The sequence below is a fragment of the Sus scrofa genome, chromosome 10, assembly GCF_000003025.6.
Source record: "Sus scrofa isolate TJ Tabasco breed Duroc chromosome 10, Sscrofa11.1, whole genome shotgun sequence".
In the NCBI taxonomy this organism is placed as follows: domain Eukaryota; kingdom Metazoa; phylum Chordata; class Mammalia; order Artiodactyla; family Suidae; genus Sus; species Sus scrofa.
In genome coordinates this window covers 29177497-29191779 of record NC_010452.4, presented here as the reverse complement: position 1 = coordinate 29191779, position 14283 = coordinate 29177497, and the positions used below count along the sequence as shown (strand labels likewise).

The window sequence follows — 14283 nt, the reverse complement described above, 5'->3', positions numbered from 1 at the left end:
TTGATCCCTGGCCTCGCTCAGTGGGTTAAGGATCTGGCACTGATGTGAGCTGTGGTGTAGCTTGCAGACGCGGCTTGGATCCCATGTTGCTGTGGCTGTGGTGCAGGCCAGTAGCTGCAGCTCCGATGCCACCCCCAGCCTGGGAACTTCCATATGTTGCAGGTGCAGCTCTAAAAAGCAAACAAACAAACAAATCCTCCCTGGGAACAACACAGGCCGTGGCACGGAGAGAATGAGGGGAGAAAGGACAGGGCGCAGGGCCCCTCCCTGGGCATCACTCCATCCCAGACCCAGAAGATATGTGATCTGACCAGAACCAGCACCCAGATTCTTGTCCCACGTCCCCCCTAAATCTCCTTTCTGACCTCCAACCCTTACAAGGCATCAGGAGGTTCTATCCACCTGTTTCTCCCTTAGATGCCATAAACCCCGAACTTCCCCACAGGGTCACCCATGCCACTGTAGCATCTGCCCCCCAGCAGACTTATCATTCCGTCTGTGAAACACTGATTTCAATGTCTGGTCAGATGAGCAGCCACTCCTGGTGCACCCCCTGTCCTCGGCTACGGGGCTACTCTCCAGGACCCTTCTCCTGTCATTTACTCACAGCCCAGTTATCCTCCGAGGCCTCATGTACACTTAGTCACCCAACCCCCCTATCTGGGAAACAGCAGCTTTCTTTGAGGAAATGCACCAGCCCCATTGCTGCTGCCCCAGTGACTTGGCTTGTAAAAGCTCTGAAGATAAAAGCAGCAGCTCACTGACCAAGAACCAAGCTGTGGGTGGAAGGAAAAGCTGTCGCAAAGATGACACCAGAACAGGCAGAGGGCAGCAGCGAGGGCCCAGAACACAGCACTGGACAGATACCTGACAAAGTTCCTCTACTTTTTTAACTTTAAATTTTGTATATAATGTCAAACTTAGAAGAAAGTTGCAAACACGGTACCCCAAAAATTCCTACATACCTTTCCCCAAATTAGCCTCACAACTCTAGACCTACGTGGCTATCTGGAGCAGGGGCTAGGGGTGGGGCTGAGGGGGAATAAAATTAAAATGAAAAATTCAATGAACTGCTGATGCACGCAGCAACACGGATCCATCACAAAAGCGTTTATAGGACGAACTCAAAAAGACAAAACTGTAGGGCTGGAGAACTGGTGGCTGGTTGCCTGAAGCAGTGGGGTTGTGGAGGCAGGGGGACTTCCTGGATGATGGACACCGAGCTGTGTCTTGACTCTGGTGGTCTAGGGAGCTGCGTGTGTCAAAAAACACAGGAAGGTACATGAAAAAGGGTAAATAAACATTATTGTGTGTAAATCATACTTCAAAAAACCTAACTTTAAAAAAAAGATTTTGGGAGTTCCTGTCGTGGCGCAGTGGTTAACGAATCCGACTAGGAACCAGGAGGTTGCGGGTTCGGTCCCTGCCCTTGCTCAGTGGGTTAACGATCCGGTGTTGCCGTGAGCTGTGGTGTAGGTCGCAGATGCGGCTCGGATCCCGAGTTGCTGTGTCTCTGGCGTAGGCTGATGGCTACGGCTCCGATTAGACCCCTAGCCTGGGAATCTCCACATGCCACGGGAGCGGCCCAAGAAATAGCAAAAAAAAAAAAAAAAAAAAAAAAAAAGATTCTGGGAGTTCCAGAGTCGTGGCTCAGGGGAAACAAATCTGATTAGGATCCATGAGGACGCAGGTTCGATTCCTGGCCTCACTCGGTGGGTTAAGGATCCACCGTTGCAGTAAACTGAGGTGTAGGTTGCAGACTTGGCTCGGATCCAGCATTGCTGTGGCTCTGGCATAGGCCAGCGGCTACAGCTCCGATTAGACCCCTAGGCTGGGAACCTCCATATCCATAATCAAACCAAGCATGGGGCAGTAGAGTATTATTCAGCAATAAAAAGGAGCAAATTATTGATAGCTACAAGAGCATGGATGAATTTCAAAATAATTATGATGAGTGAGAGAAGCCAGAAGAAAAACAGAGTACGTTTGACTCCATGAATATAAAATTGTAAAAATTACAAACTAGAGGGACAGAAAGCAGACCAGACGGGGCCTGGGGAGGATTACCAAGGGGCACAGAAACTTCTTGGAGCGAAGGGTATGTTCACTGTGTTGACTTTTTTTTTCTTTTTTTAGGGTCACACCTGCAGCATAGGGAAGTTTCCAGGCTAGGGGTCGAACCTGAAATACAGCTGCCAGCTTACCCCACAGCCATAGCAACACCAGATCTGAGCCGCATCTGTGACTTACACCACAGCTCAGGGAAATGCCAGATCCTTAATCCGCTGAGCAGGGCCAGGGGTTGAACCCGCATCCTCACAGATGCTAACGCATGGTTCTTAACCTACTGAACCACAATGGGAACACCCATTGTATTGATGTGTTGATTTTGTGGTAGTTTCTTGAAGTGTAGGCTTATGTCAAATCTCGTCAAACTGTGCACTTTTTCTTCCATTTTTTGCTTTTCTGATTTAGGGCCGCCCCTGAGGCATATGGAGGTTCCCAGGCTAGGGATCGAATTAGAGCTATAGTTGCCCGCCTGTGCCAGAGCCATAGCAAATGCAGGATCTGAGCCGCGTCTGCGACCTACACCACAGTTCATGGCAATGCCAGATCCTTAACCCACCCACTGAGTGAGGCCAGGGACTGACCCTGCATCCTCATGGATGCTAATCAGATTTGTTTCTGCTGAGCCAGGGCAGGAACTCGAAACTGTGCACTCTAAATATGTGCAGTCTGCTGTACGTTCAATTACATCCGATAAAAGCTATTTAAAAAAACCAAGTATCTCAAAGGCTGCAGGCCGTATTCCCCACTTGAGGACTGACCAGCAAGCAGATCATCAGCTCTGAGAAAACCTGGAAAGTCCAGTTACCCATTTAACTTTGTGTACTCTGTGTTTCCCCTATAACTATTCTCAGAAACTGGTTTGGAAGTAGAATTCTAGACCAGTACTGTTGAATAGAACTATAATGCAAGTCACAAGCTAATTTAAATTTTTTTTTGCAAACACATTTTTTTAAAAAAGTAAATAAAAACAGATGTAATCAATTTTTAAAATGTATCTCATTAGGAGTTCCCGTCGTGGCTCAGTGGTTAATGAATCCGACTAGGAACCATGAGGTTGCGGGTTCGATCCCTGGCCTTGCTCAGTGGGTTAAGGATCCAGTGTTGCTGTGAGCTGTGGTATAGGCCAGCAGCTACAGCTCTGATTAGACCCCTAGCCTGGGAACCCCATATGCCGTGGGAGCAACCCTACAAAAGGCAGAAAGACAAAAAAATAAAATAAAATAAAATAAAATAATATATATCTCATTATATATTTTACATCAGCAGGTTAAGAATCCGGTGTTGTCACTGCAGCAGATTGGATAGCTACTGTGGTGCAGTAGCTGGACCAGGGAACTTCCACATGCCACAAGGGTGGCCAAATATATATATATTTCATTTAACAGATATAAAGTATTACCATGACAACACAGAATGAACACAATTATAAATATTTTATATTGTTTTTTTCATACTAAGTCTTTGAAACCTTGTGTGCATTTTACAATTACAGCATATCTCAATTCAGATGTGAAACGGGAACTGAGAATTCTTGATCTGAATTTAGATTTCATAAAATTCACAGTTAAAAAGAATATTGAGGAGTTCCCACTGTGGTGTAGCAGGTTAAGGATCTAGCATTGTCTCTGGAGTGGCTCAGTTCAATCCCCAGTATGGCACAGTAGGTTAAGGATCCAGTGTTGCTGTGGCTGTGATGTAGGTTGCAGGTGCAGCTCAAATCTGATCTCTGGCCCAGGACCCCATATGCTGCAACTGCAGCCAAAAAAAAAAAAAAAAAAAGTATCTGACATACACAAGTTGTCTTAAAGACACTTAAGCTTACAAATAATGGTGTGAAATATCAGTTTTTAATTTAAATTGCTGAAAATTAAACAGAAATTAAAAATCCAGTTCTTCTATCCCATAAGCCACATCCCAAGTGTCCACCGGGCACGTGGGCTCCTGGCTACCATGCTGGACCAATCCGATTCTCAATGACCTTTCTGCCGACAGCACTGATGGAGTTTCCTCACTAGGGGTAAAGGTGAAAATGGGTCAGGTAAACAATCACAGTACCCAGTGCTCCTTTCACCAGGTTCGAAGGGCGCACAGGACCCTGCCGACCCCTGCAGTCACACCACCCAGAGGGGCTCACCCCATCGCTGCCACTGCAGCTGCTTTAAAGGGAACCCAAATCCTGACTGCCAAACTGAATGAGAGCAGCAAAGAAATGGGAATAAACTGGCCTGGTAATTTTTATATAAATTTCAATGAAGAAAAACTGAATTCAGGGTGACGCAAAGATCACATACACACACGTAAAACAGATCACACACATATCATATATATTTCTTAATGCATCACAAAATGACAATCTGAATGCTCTACATAACAGCTCGCAGTGTACTCAGTAACATTTTTAAAAGGGAAAGTTCTTTAAAGAAACGTAGTAGGCAAAAAGAATAAACACACACGCACATGTAAAAGAGAGCACACACATATATTTCTTAATGAACCACAAAATGAAAATCTGCAGGCTCAACATAACAGCTTGCAGTGTACCCAGTAACTTTTTTAAAAGGGAAAGTTCTTTAAGGAAACATAGCAGGCAAAAAGAGTAAAGATTCCCCAATGATGCATGCCACCACCCATCACCAGATTTCAATAAGAGACCCTAGAGGGGACAGAGGAAAGGTGGGTCCTAACCTAACAGGCCTGACTCTAGTGGGAAGAGGGAGTGGAACTCACCTTGCAAGGTTCGGATGAGCCTCTCGCCTGTGGTGATGTTATTCACTAACACCGCCTGCAAGGAAGAGAAGCACAAGATGAAACAGGGGCAAACCTGACAATTTAGAGGCACCTAAGGAGAAAAGGGAGAAAAGGCCGGGAGCTGCCCCTCCCCCTCTCTGCAGCCTGGAAAGGAGCTGCATCTGGGTTGCAGCACCAGCCTGTAAGCTGATGAGGGCAGAGCCGGGCAGGCGGCCCCTCTGGCCTGGTTTCAGCTCCAGGGCATGCTCCCTTCCACCCCTGCCCTGCTGAAGCAGCAACTCGGGCCTTTCTGCGCAGAAGTCCAGGTACAGCCCCCTCTAGTCAGAGTCAAACTGAATTCAGGCTGGCTGGCGGGGAGGAGAGAGGGGTCAGCAACCTCTCCACCCCAGAGGCCTCCTGATCCATTTTAACTTCCGACCTTCCTCCTTCTGTGCAGGGTCTGCAAGCTGGGCGCTGAAGGGGTGAACTTTCGGTCAGTTACACAGAGGTAGGAACGCAGACCACAGAGGAGGAAGAAGGACACAGGACTCGGCCTAACAGCAAAAACAGCAAAAAGTAAGAAAAGTGAGGGTGGGGTTAAGTGTAACCAGGAGCCCATAGGCACAGAGTCACCCCCTGGGGCCCCTCTGTCCCACATCTGAGCCCCGTCCCCCTTCATGCCAGCTGGATGAGGTGGGCCCAGTATGATCTCACTTTAGGGGACAGGAAACTGGGGCCCAGAAATGCAAGGCTTTAGAGAGTCAAGGTCACGTGACTCTCTCAACACCAAACAGGCCAAGCCAGGGCTCAGGCCCCGCAGCCTGCCCCAGCTCTTCCTGATGTGTACTTGCCAAATTGGGATCTGAGCCCCAGCAGCACAGTGATGCTGTGACTATGCCCAGTGCTAAAGGCCATGAACACCTGAAGAAGAGGAGACCAGGGAGTTCCCGTCGTGGCTCAGTGATTAACGAATCCAACTAGGATCAATGAAGTTGTAGTTTCAATCCCTCGCCTCGCTCAGTGGGTTAAGGATCCAGCGTTGTCATGAGCTGTGGTGTAGGTCACAGACACGGCTCACATCTGGCGTGGCTGTGGCTGTGGTATAGGCTGGTGGCTACAGCTCTGATTGGACCCCCAGCCTGGGAACCTCCACATGCCGTGGGTACAGCCCTAGAAGAGACATAAAGACAAAAAAAAAAAAAAAGAAGAGACCAGAACATTCTATTCCAGCACACACATTCGGAACACACACAGAGACACGAACTGGGCCAAAATGTGTAAGTTTCTTACTGCATCAGAGTCAACCAAGTTTTTGCAAAATACCACATACTTGATCAACCTGCTGGCTGTAACTTGGAAAGAGGCTTCTGTCCCATTCCTGGGTAACAGAGGACAATGACAACCACACCACCCCTCCCTCCTGTGCCGCCTTTTTCTCTCGGACCTCTCTGACGAGCCCTCACTCTTTTTTGGCCTGGACTGAGCTTTCTGGAGGAAGGTGTTTATGAATACAGGGGTGCCTGCCTAGAAATGAAATCTGGCCACACGAACCTGTTTTATTTCAGGGGGTCTGAGCACATGGAGCACTGCCTGGCACAACAGGAGAGAAGTCACAGCGATACTATCTGTACAGTTAGTTTCTCAGGGAGACACCATCCAGAAACATGTTTACAGATGCTCTACGGGGGCAGCTTCTGCTAAGCTCAGAAAAGGCTGGCAGTTCCCTTGTGGTGCAAAGGGTTAAGGATCCAGCAAAAAAAAAAAGAAAAGAAAGAAAAGGCTTTCACACATTCGATTAAAATGCAAAAGATCAGAGCTCCTGTTGTGGCTCAAGAGGTTAAGAACCCAACTAGTACCCATGAGGATACGGGTTCGATCCTTGGCCCCGCTCAGTGGGTTAAGGATCTGGCGTTGCTGTGAGCTGTGGTGTACTCCGAGCCTGGGAACTTCTATGTGCTGCAGGTGTGGCCCTGAAAAGGAAAGGAAAAAAAAAAAAAAAAAAAAAGGCAAACGATCCTAAGACCAGCAGTCCAACTTAATATCCAAATACACCTGCACCCATGTTGACAGCAGCACTACTCACAACAGTCACGAGCTAAAGCAAACCAAGTGTCCCTCCAGGGAGGACTGGATAAAGGAATGGGGGCTTATACACACAGTGGGATAGTTTGTAGCCTTTACAAAGAAGGAATGTCACATGCTACAAAGCAGGTGGCCCTTGAGGACATCATGCTGAGCCAGTCACACAAGGCCAAGGACTGTATAAATTCTACGCATATGCAGTGTCTAAAGCAGACAAAACCCATGAAAACAGGAAGTGGAAAGGTGGCTGCCACAGGGTGGGGGAGGGGAGGGGAACTAGTGTTTCGTGGCCACAGAGTCTCAGCGCTGAAAGAGGAAAGAATTCTAGACACGAGTTGCACCACAACGTGAATGTATTTTTATAACACTCCTAAACTGTCCTCTTAAACTTCCACCTTGCAAAACCACCTTCTCTCTGGACACTGGTGCTGAAACAAAACATTAAAAAGAAAAAGCACTCAAATGATTATATTCTGACTTTCTTGAAAACCAGCCATCTCCTGGGCTAATCATTTCTACGACAATCACTGCGACAGGCCTGCCCCTTCTCCACTCACTCCCCTTCGCCCCACCCAGTAAAAGCCATACTGGAGCTGGTAACTGCCTGGGAGTTTAGGAATTGGTGCAATTTGAAATATCTGAAGATATTTGTCTCCCACATGACTTGATCCTTCCAAAGAAAACATATTTTAGTTATCCGCCCCTTTCTACTCACCGATGCATGGAAAAACCGTCTGTGCTTAAGTAAATGAGAAAAAGATCATAAAATGCCATCAAGGGCTTTATACATGCAGTTTTATTTTTATTAAAAATTGTGTTGCCTCACTTTCAGGAAAACTATGAAAATGCTTCAGGCTTTTTGAGGAGGCTTAATATAAAGAAAAAAAACACCTGTATTAAACAAAGTAAGTTTTGGGGGGATTCAGTGTGCATTTGCTCACCCACTTATTCAGTCAACAAAGTATTCCTTAATACACATTATACATGAGTTATGATAAATATGATAGCCTTACGAGCCTGAGATTTTAGAATTTTTTTAACACTTCAACCTTTTTCTTTTGAAATTTTATGTATAGTCTTTGTATTCAGGGATGAAGAAAATTGCATTCCCTAAGGTAAGTCACTGCAGAATTTCTGGGGAATTGGGAAGAAATTTCAGTTGAGGGGTATTTGGCAATGTGTTCCTAGGAAAGCTCAAAGCTTTGATCTTTCTTCACATTTAACAATAGGAGAGGCGCAGACCATAAATATGTTTTAAAATCTTCCTATACGCTCTTACTCACGCCACCCCAAAAGTCTTCTCTCAGGTGCAAATACCATTTGCTGTTACATTCTTTTTTGCGGAGTGAGGGTCTTTTTAGAGCTGCACCTGCAGCATATGGAAGTTCCCAGGCTAGGAGCTGAATTGGCGCTGCAGCCACCAGCCTACACCAGAGCACCTGGCAACGCCAGATCCTTAACCCACTGAGTGAGGCCAGGGATCAAACCCACATCCTCTTGGATACCAGTTGGGTTCCTCGCTGAGTCACAGCGGAACTCCAGTGTTACGTTCTAGGATCTATTTAAAACAAATAGTTCTAGTTTCTCTGACCTCCAAGGCTAATTTCAGCTTCTCAGGGTACAACATGAAGCTTTTGTGTTTTGCACATATTTAGCTCAGTGAAGTAAAAAAATAAAGTTCTCCATGCCCTTACATTAAGCTTGACTAGAGACAGGACCTAGAGGAATTTACACTAACTTTACCTAGGTATTTCCTAGTTACACCCAAGTTAATTAACTTAAAAAATTAGTTTAAAGTGAACGATATATTGTAGTCTAAACAAGCCAGTTGATTTTCACATTTTGATGCAGAGTCACTCTGGGGTAGTTGTACTTCCTGCTGTGTATAAACTACCCCCAGGAACTCCCAGAGGTGGTCAAGGAGACAGTGTGTGCCACCAGAATTTAACTGGAAACTACACTCAGAAGAAAAACAAATTTATTGTAACCATTCTCTTCCAGGAAACAAGTGTATTTGATCAAACTATTTCTCCATCATATTCCTAGAAAATAAGCTCGATATTTCATAATTTGTTTCCCTTTGTAAAAATAATTTTTATTGAAGTATAACTGACTTACAATGATGTGTTAGTTTCAGTTATACTGCAAAGTGATTCACTTATACATATATACCTATTCGTTTACAAATTCTTTTTCACTATATGTTATCACATAATACTGAATATAGTTTTCCATGCTACACACTGGGTCCCTGTTGTTTGCCTATTTCATGCATAAATTTTCTCTCATTCTGTGGGTTGTCTTTTTATTTGTTTATGGTTTCTTATGCTCTGCTAATAAAATTTTTAACTTGGTTCCATTTACTCCTTTTTTTTTTTTTTTTTGGTCTTTTTAGGGCCACACCCGAGGCATGTGGAGTTTCTGGCTAGGGGTCTAATCAGAGCTGTAGCCGCCGGCCTACACCAGAGCCACAGCAATGCAGGATCTGTGCCATGTCCGCGACCTACACCACAGCTCACTGTAACACCGGATCGTTAACCCACTGAGCAAGGGCAGGGATCAAACCTGCAACCTCATGGATCCTAGTCAGACTTGCTTCCTCTGTGCCACAACAGGAACTCCCCCATTTATTTATTTTTTTATTTTATTTTCATTACTCTAGCAGGTGGATCAAAAAAGATATTGCTGTGAAAAAGAGTATTCTGCCTATGTTTTCCCTCTGAGTTTTATAGTATCCAGTCTTACGTTTAGGCTTTTAACCCATTTCGAGTTTATTTCTGAATAGAGTGTTAGAGAGTGTTCTAAATTCATTCTTTTACATGTAGCTGTCCAGTTATAGTAGTGTGTATCTGTTAATCACAAATGCCCCAAGTTCTTGTCATGGCACAGTGGAAACAATCCGACTAGGAACCATGAGGTTGTGGGTTCAATCCCCGACCTTGTTCAGTGGGTTAACGATCCTGTGTTGCTGTGAGCTGTGGTATAGGTTGTAGACACAGCTTAGATCTGGCGTTGCTGTGGCTGTGGTGTAGGCTGGCAGCTGTACTTCCAATTCTGTCCGCAGCCTGGGAATCTCCATATGCCGTGGGTGTGGCCCTAAAAAAAAACAAAAACAAAAAAACAAAATTCCCACTTTACCCCCCCTTCTTTCGACTTCGGTAACCACAAGATTTATTTTGTAAACAAGTTCACTGGTACCCTCTATTTATTCTTTTATCTTTTGGTCGAGCTCACAGCAAGTGGAAGTGTCCAGGCCAGGGATCAAACCTGCACTACAGCAGTTACCTGAGCCACTGCAGTGATTATGCCAGATCTTTCACCCACTGCACCACAAGGGAACTCCTGTATCATCTTTTTAGACTCCACATGAAGGTGATATCATATGATATTTGTCATCTGACTTCACTTAGTATGAGAATCTCTAGTTAATCCATGTTGCTGCAAATGGCATTATTTCATTCTTTTTATGGCTAAATAGTATTCCACTGTATGTATGCACCACATCTTTTTTATCCATTCATCTGCCGATGGGCATTTAGGTTGTTTACATGTCTTGGCTTTTGTCAGTAGTGCTGATATGAACATTGGGGTGCATGTATCCTTTTAAATTAGAGTCTTCTTTGGATATATAGCCAGGAGTGGGATTGCTGGGTCATACCCAGTAACTGTATTTCTAGTTTTTAAAGAAACATCCAAATTGTTCCACATAGGGGCAGCAGGAATTTACCTGCCATGGCTAGTACAAGGGTCCTTTTTCTCCACATATACTTCAGTGTTTATTTAATTTGTAGACATTTGATGATGACCACTCTCAGCAATGAGGTACCACCACTATAGTTTTGATTTGCTTTTCTCTAATAATTAGCAATGTTCAGCAACTTTTCATGTGCCTGCTGCCTATCTGTAAGGCATTTTTGGAGAAATGTCTATTTTGGTCTTTTGCTCACCTTTTGATTGATTTGGGTTTTTTTTGTCTTTTTGCCATTTTCTTGGGCCACTCCCGCAGCATATGGAGGTTCCCAGGCTAGGGGTCCAATCAGAGCTGCAGCTGCTGGCCTACACCAGAGCCACAGCAATGCGGGATCCTAGTCAGATTCGTTAACCGCTGAGCCACAACAGGAACTCCACGATTTGTCTGTTTTTTTTTTTTTTTTTTTGAAATTGGGTTGCATGCGCTGTTTGCATAATTTGGAAATTAATCCCTTCTCAGTTGCAAAGTTTGCAAATATGTCTTTACATTTTGTTTATGGTTTCTTTTGACAGGCAAAGATTTACTTTGAATGAAGTCCCATTGGCTTATTTTTGCTTTTGCTTCCGTTGTTCTAGGAGACAGATCTAAAAAAATATTTCTACGATTTATGTCAGAGTGTTCTGCCTATGCTTTCCTCTAGGAGTTTTAAGGGTATCTGATCTTACATTTAAGTCTTTAATCCATTTTGAGTTTATTTTGGTATATGCTGTTAGAAAATGTTTTGTTTTCATTCTTTCATATGTAGTTGTCCAGTTTTTGCAACACCAGGTGTTGAAGAGACTTTTTCTCCATTATATAGTCTTGCCTTCTCTGTTGTAGATTAATTGACCATAGGCGCATGAGTGTATTTCTGGGCTTTCTGTCCTGTTCCATTGGTCTATGTGTCTGTTTTGGTGCCAGTACCATATTGTTTTGATGACTATAGCTTTGTACTACAGTCTGAAGTCAGGGGGTCAGCTTCCTCCAGCTCCACTTTTCTTTCTGAAGATTGCTTTGGCTCTTCAGGGACTTTTGTGTTTCCACACAGGTTTTAAAATTATTTGTTGCAATAGTGCGAAAGTGTCATTGCTAACTAGAAAGGCATTGCAATGAATCTATAGACCGACTTGGGTAACGTGGTCATTTTAATAATACTGATTCTTCCAATCCAAGAACATGGTTTATCTTCCCTTTGGTTTGTGTCATCTTCATTTCTTTCATCAGTGTTTACAGTTTTCAGAGTACAGGTCGTTGGCCTCCTTAGGTAGCTTTATTCCTAGATATTGTATCCTTTTTGATGTGAAGGTAAATGGGATTGTTTCCTTAATTTATCTTTCTGCAGTTCCATTGTTAGTGGATAGAAATGCAAAAGATTTCTTCATAGTAATTCTGTAACCTGTATGTTCCCAAATTCATTTATGAGCTCTAGGAGTTTTCTGGTGGCATCTTTAGGATTCTGTGTATCGAATCATATCATCTGCAAAGAGTGACAGTTTTATTTGGTCTTTTCCAATTTGGATTCCATTTTTCCTTTAATTTGTTTTCCCTCGCTGGTTGCTGTGGCTAGGACTTCCAAAACTATGCTGAATAAAAGTGGTGAAGGTGGGCATTCTTGTCTTGCTCTTGATCTTCAAGGAAATGCTTTCAGGTTTTCACCATTGTAATTTCAGCTGTGGGTTTGTCATAAACAGCCTTTATTATTTTGAGATATATTCCCTCTATTCACACTTTCTGGAGAATTTTTATCATAAAAGGATGTTGAGTTTTATCAAAAGCTTTTTCTGCATCTGTTGAGATAATCATATGGTTTTTATTCTTCAATTTAATATGATGGAATACACTGATTTCTGGATATTGAAGAATCCTTACATTTGTGGGATAAATACCACTTGGTCATGGTATATGAGTCTTTTCATGTATTGTTGGAGTCAGTGGACTAGTATTTTCTTGAGGATTTCTGCATCTATGTTCATCAGTGATACTGACCTGTGATTCTCTTTTTTGTGATATCTTTGTCTGGTTTTGCTGTCATGATGATGGTGACCTCAGAGAATGAGTTCAGAAATGTCTCTTCCTCTGCAGTTTTCTGGAATAGTTTCAGAAGGACAATGTTCACTGTTCTCTACATGTGGTAGAATTTGCCTGTGAAGCCATCTGGTCCTGGACTTCTGTTTTTTGGGTGTTTTTGTTTGTTTTTGTTCTTTGCTTTTTAGGGCCACGCCCATGGCATATGGAAGTTCCCAGGCTAGGGGTCAAATCAGAGCTACAGCCGCCAGCCTACACCACAGGCACAGCAACTTTGGATCCGAACCATGTCTGCAACCTACACCACAGCTCAGGGCAACACTGAATTCTTAACCCACTGAGCAAGGCCAGGGATCAAACCTGCAACCTCATGTTTACTAGTCAGATTCATTTCTGCTAAGCCACAACGGAAATGCCTGCTGGGTGTTTTTAAATTACTGACTCCGTTTCAATATTAGTAATTGGTCTGTTCATGTTTTCTGTTACTTCCTGGTTCAGTCTTCGGAGATTGTACCTAAGAATCTGTCCATTTCTTCCAGGTTGTCCATGTTACAGGCACATAGTGGCTCATAATAGTCTCTTATGGTCCACTGTATTTCTGTGGTGGTGGTCATAACTTCTTTTTTTTTTTTTTTTTTTTTTGCCTTTTCTAGGGCCACTCTCGCAGCATATGGAGGTTCCCAGGCTAGGGGTCCAATCAGAGCTGTAGCCGCCAGCCTATGCCACAGCCACAGCAACGTGGGATCTGAGCTGCGTCTGCAACCTGCACCACAGCTGACGGCAACACTGGATCCTTAACCCACTGAGCAAGGCCAGGGATCAAACCTGCAACCTCATAGTTCCTAGTCAGATTCGTTAACCACTGAGCCATGATGGGAACTCCCACTTCTCCCTTTTCATTTCTGAATTTATTGATTTGGGACCTGTTGCTTTTTTCTTAATAAGTCTGGCTAAAGGTTTATCAGTTTTGTTAATTTTTTCACAGAACCAGCTTTTAGTCTCATTGAACTTTTCTTTTGTTTTCTTAGTTTCTATTTATTTCTGCTGGGATCTTTAAGATTTCTTTCCTTGTACTAACTTTGGGTTTTGTTTGTTCTTCTTGCTCAAGTTGCTTTAGGTGTAGGGTGAGATTGTTTCTTTGAGATTTTTGTCTTATTTCTTGAGGTAACCTTGTATTCGCCATAAACGTCCCTTCTGGAATGCTTTTGCTGTGTCCTATAGGTTTTGGATTATTGTATCTTTCATTTGCCTCTGGGTATTTTTTTATTTCATCTTTGATTTCTTCAGTGATCCATTGCTTGTTGAGTAGCAATTGTTCAGCCTCCACGTGTTTGTGTTTTTTGCAGTTTTTTCCTTGTAGTTGATTTCTAGTCTCACAGTGCTGTTGTTGGGAAAGATGGTTGATAGGGTTTCAAATTTCATAAAATCGCTGAGGCTCATTTTATGGCCTGACAGGTAATCTATTTTGGAGAATGTTTCATGTGCACTTGAAAAGAATGTGGATTCTATTGCTTTTGGATGGAATGCACTATAAACATCATTCAAGTCCATCTGGTCTAATGCGTCACTTAAGGCCTCTGTTACCTTATTGTTTCCTGTCTGGATGATCTGCCCATTAATGTAAGTGCAGGGTTGAAATCCACAACTAT

The 14283-nt window shown here is 43.6% G+C and overlaps 1 protein-coding gene across 3 annotated transcripts in view; it reads right to left on the bottom strand.

The window, feature by feature from the left end:
* Window positions 1-14283, bottom strand: part of GOLM1 (golgi membrane protein 1) — a 101447-nt gene that overhangs the window by 27245 nt on the left and 59919 nt on the right. For all 3 annotated transcript variants that reach the window (XM_021064635.1, XM_021064636.1, XM_021064634.1), the window contains exon 4: window positions 4798-4852. In XM_021064635.1, the coding sequence (XP_020920294.1) occupies window positions 4798-4852 (55 nt within the window). The remainder of the gene's footprint in view (window positions 1-4797; window positions 4853-14283) is intronic.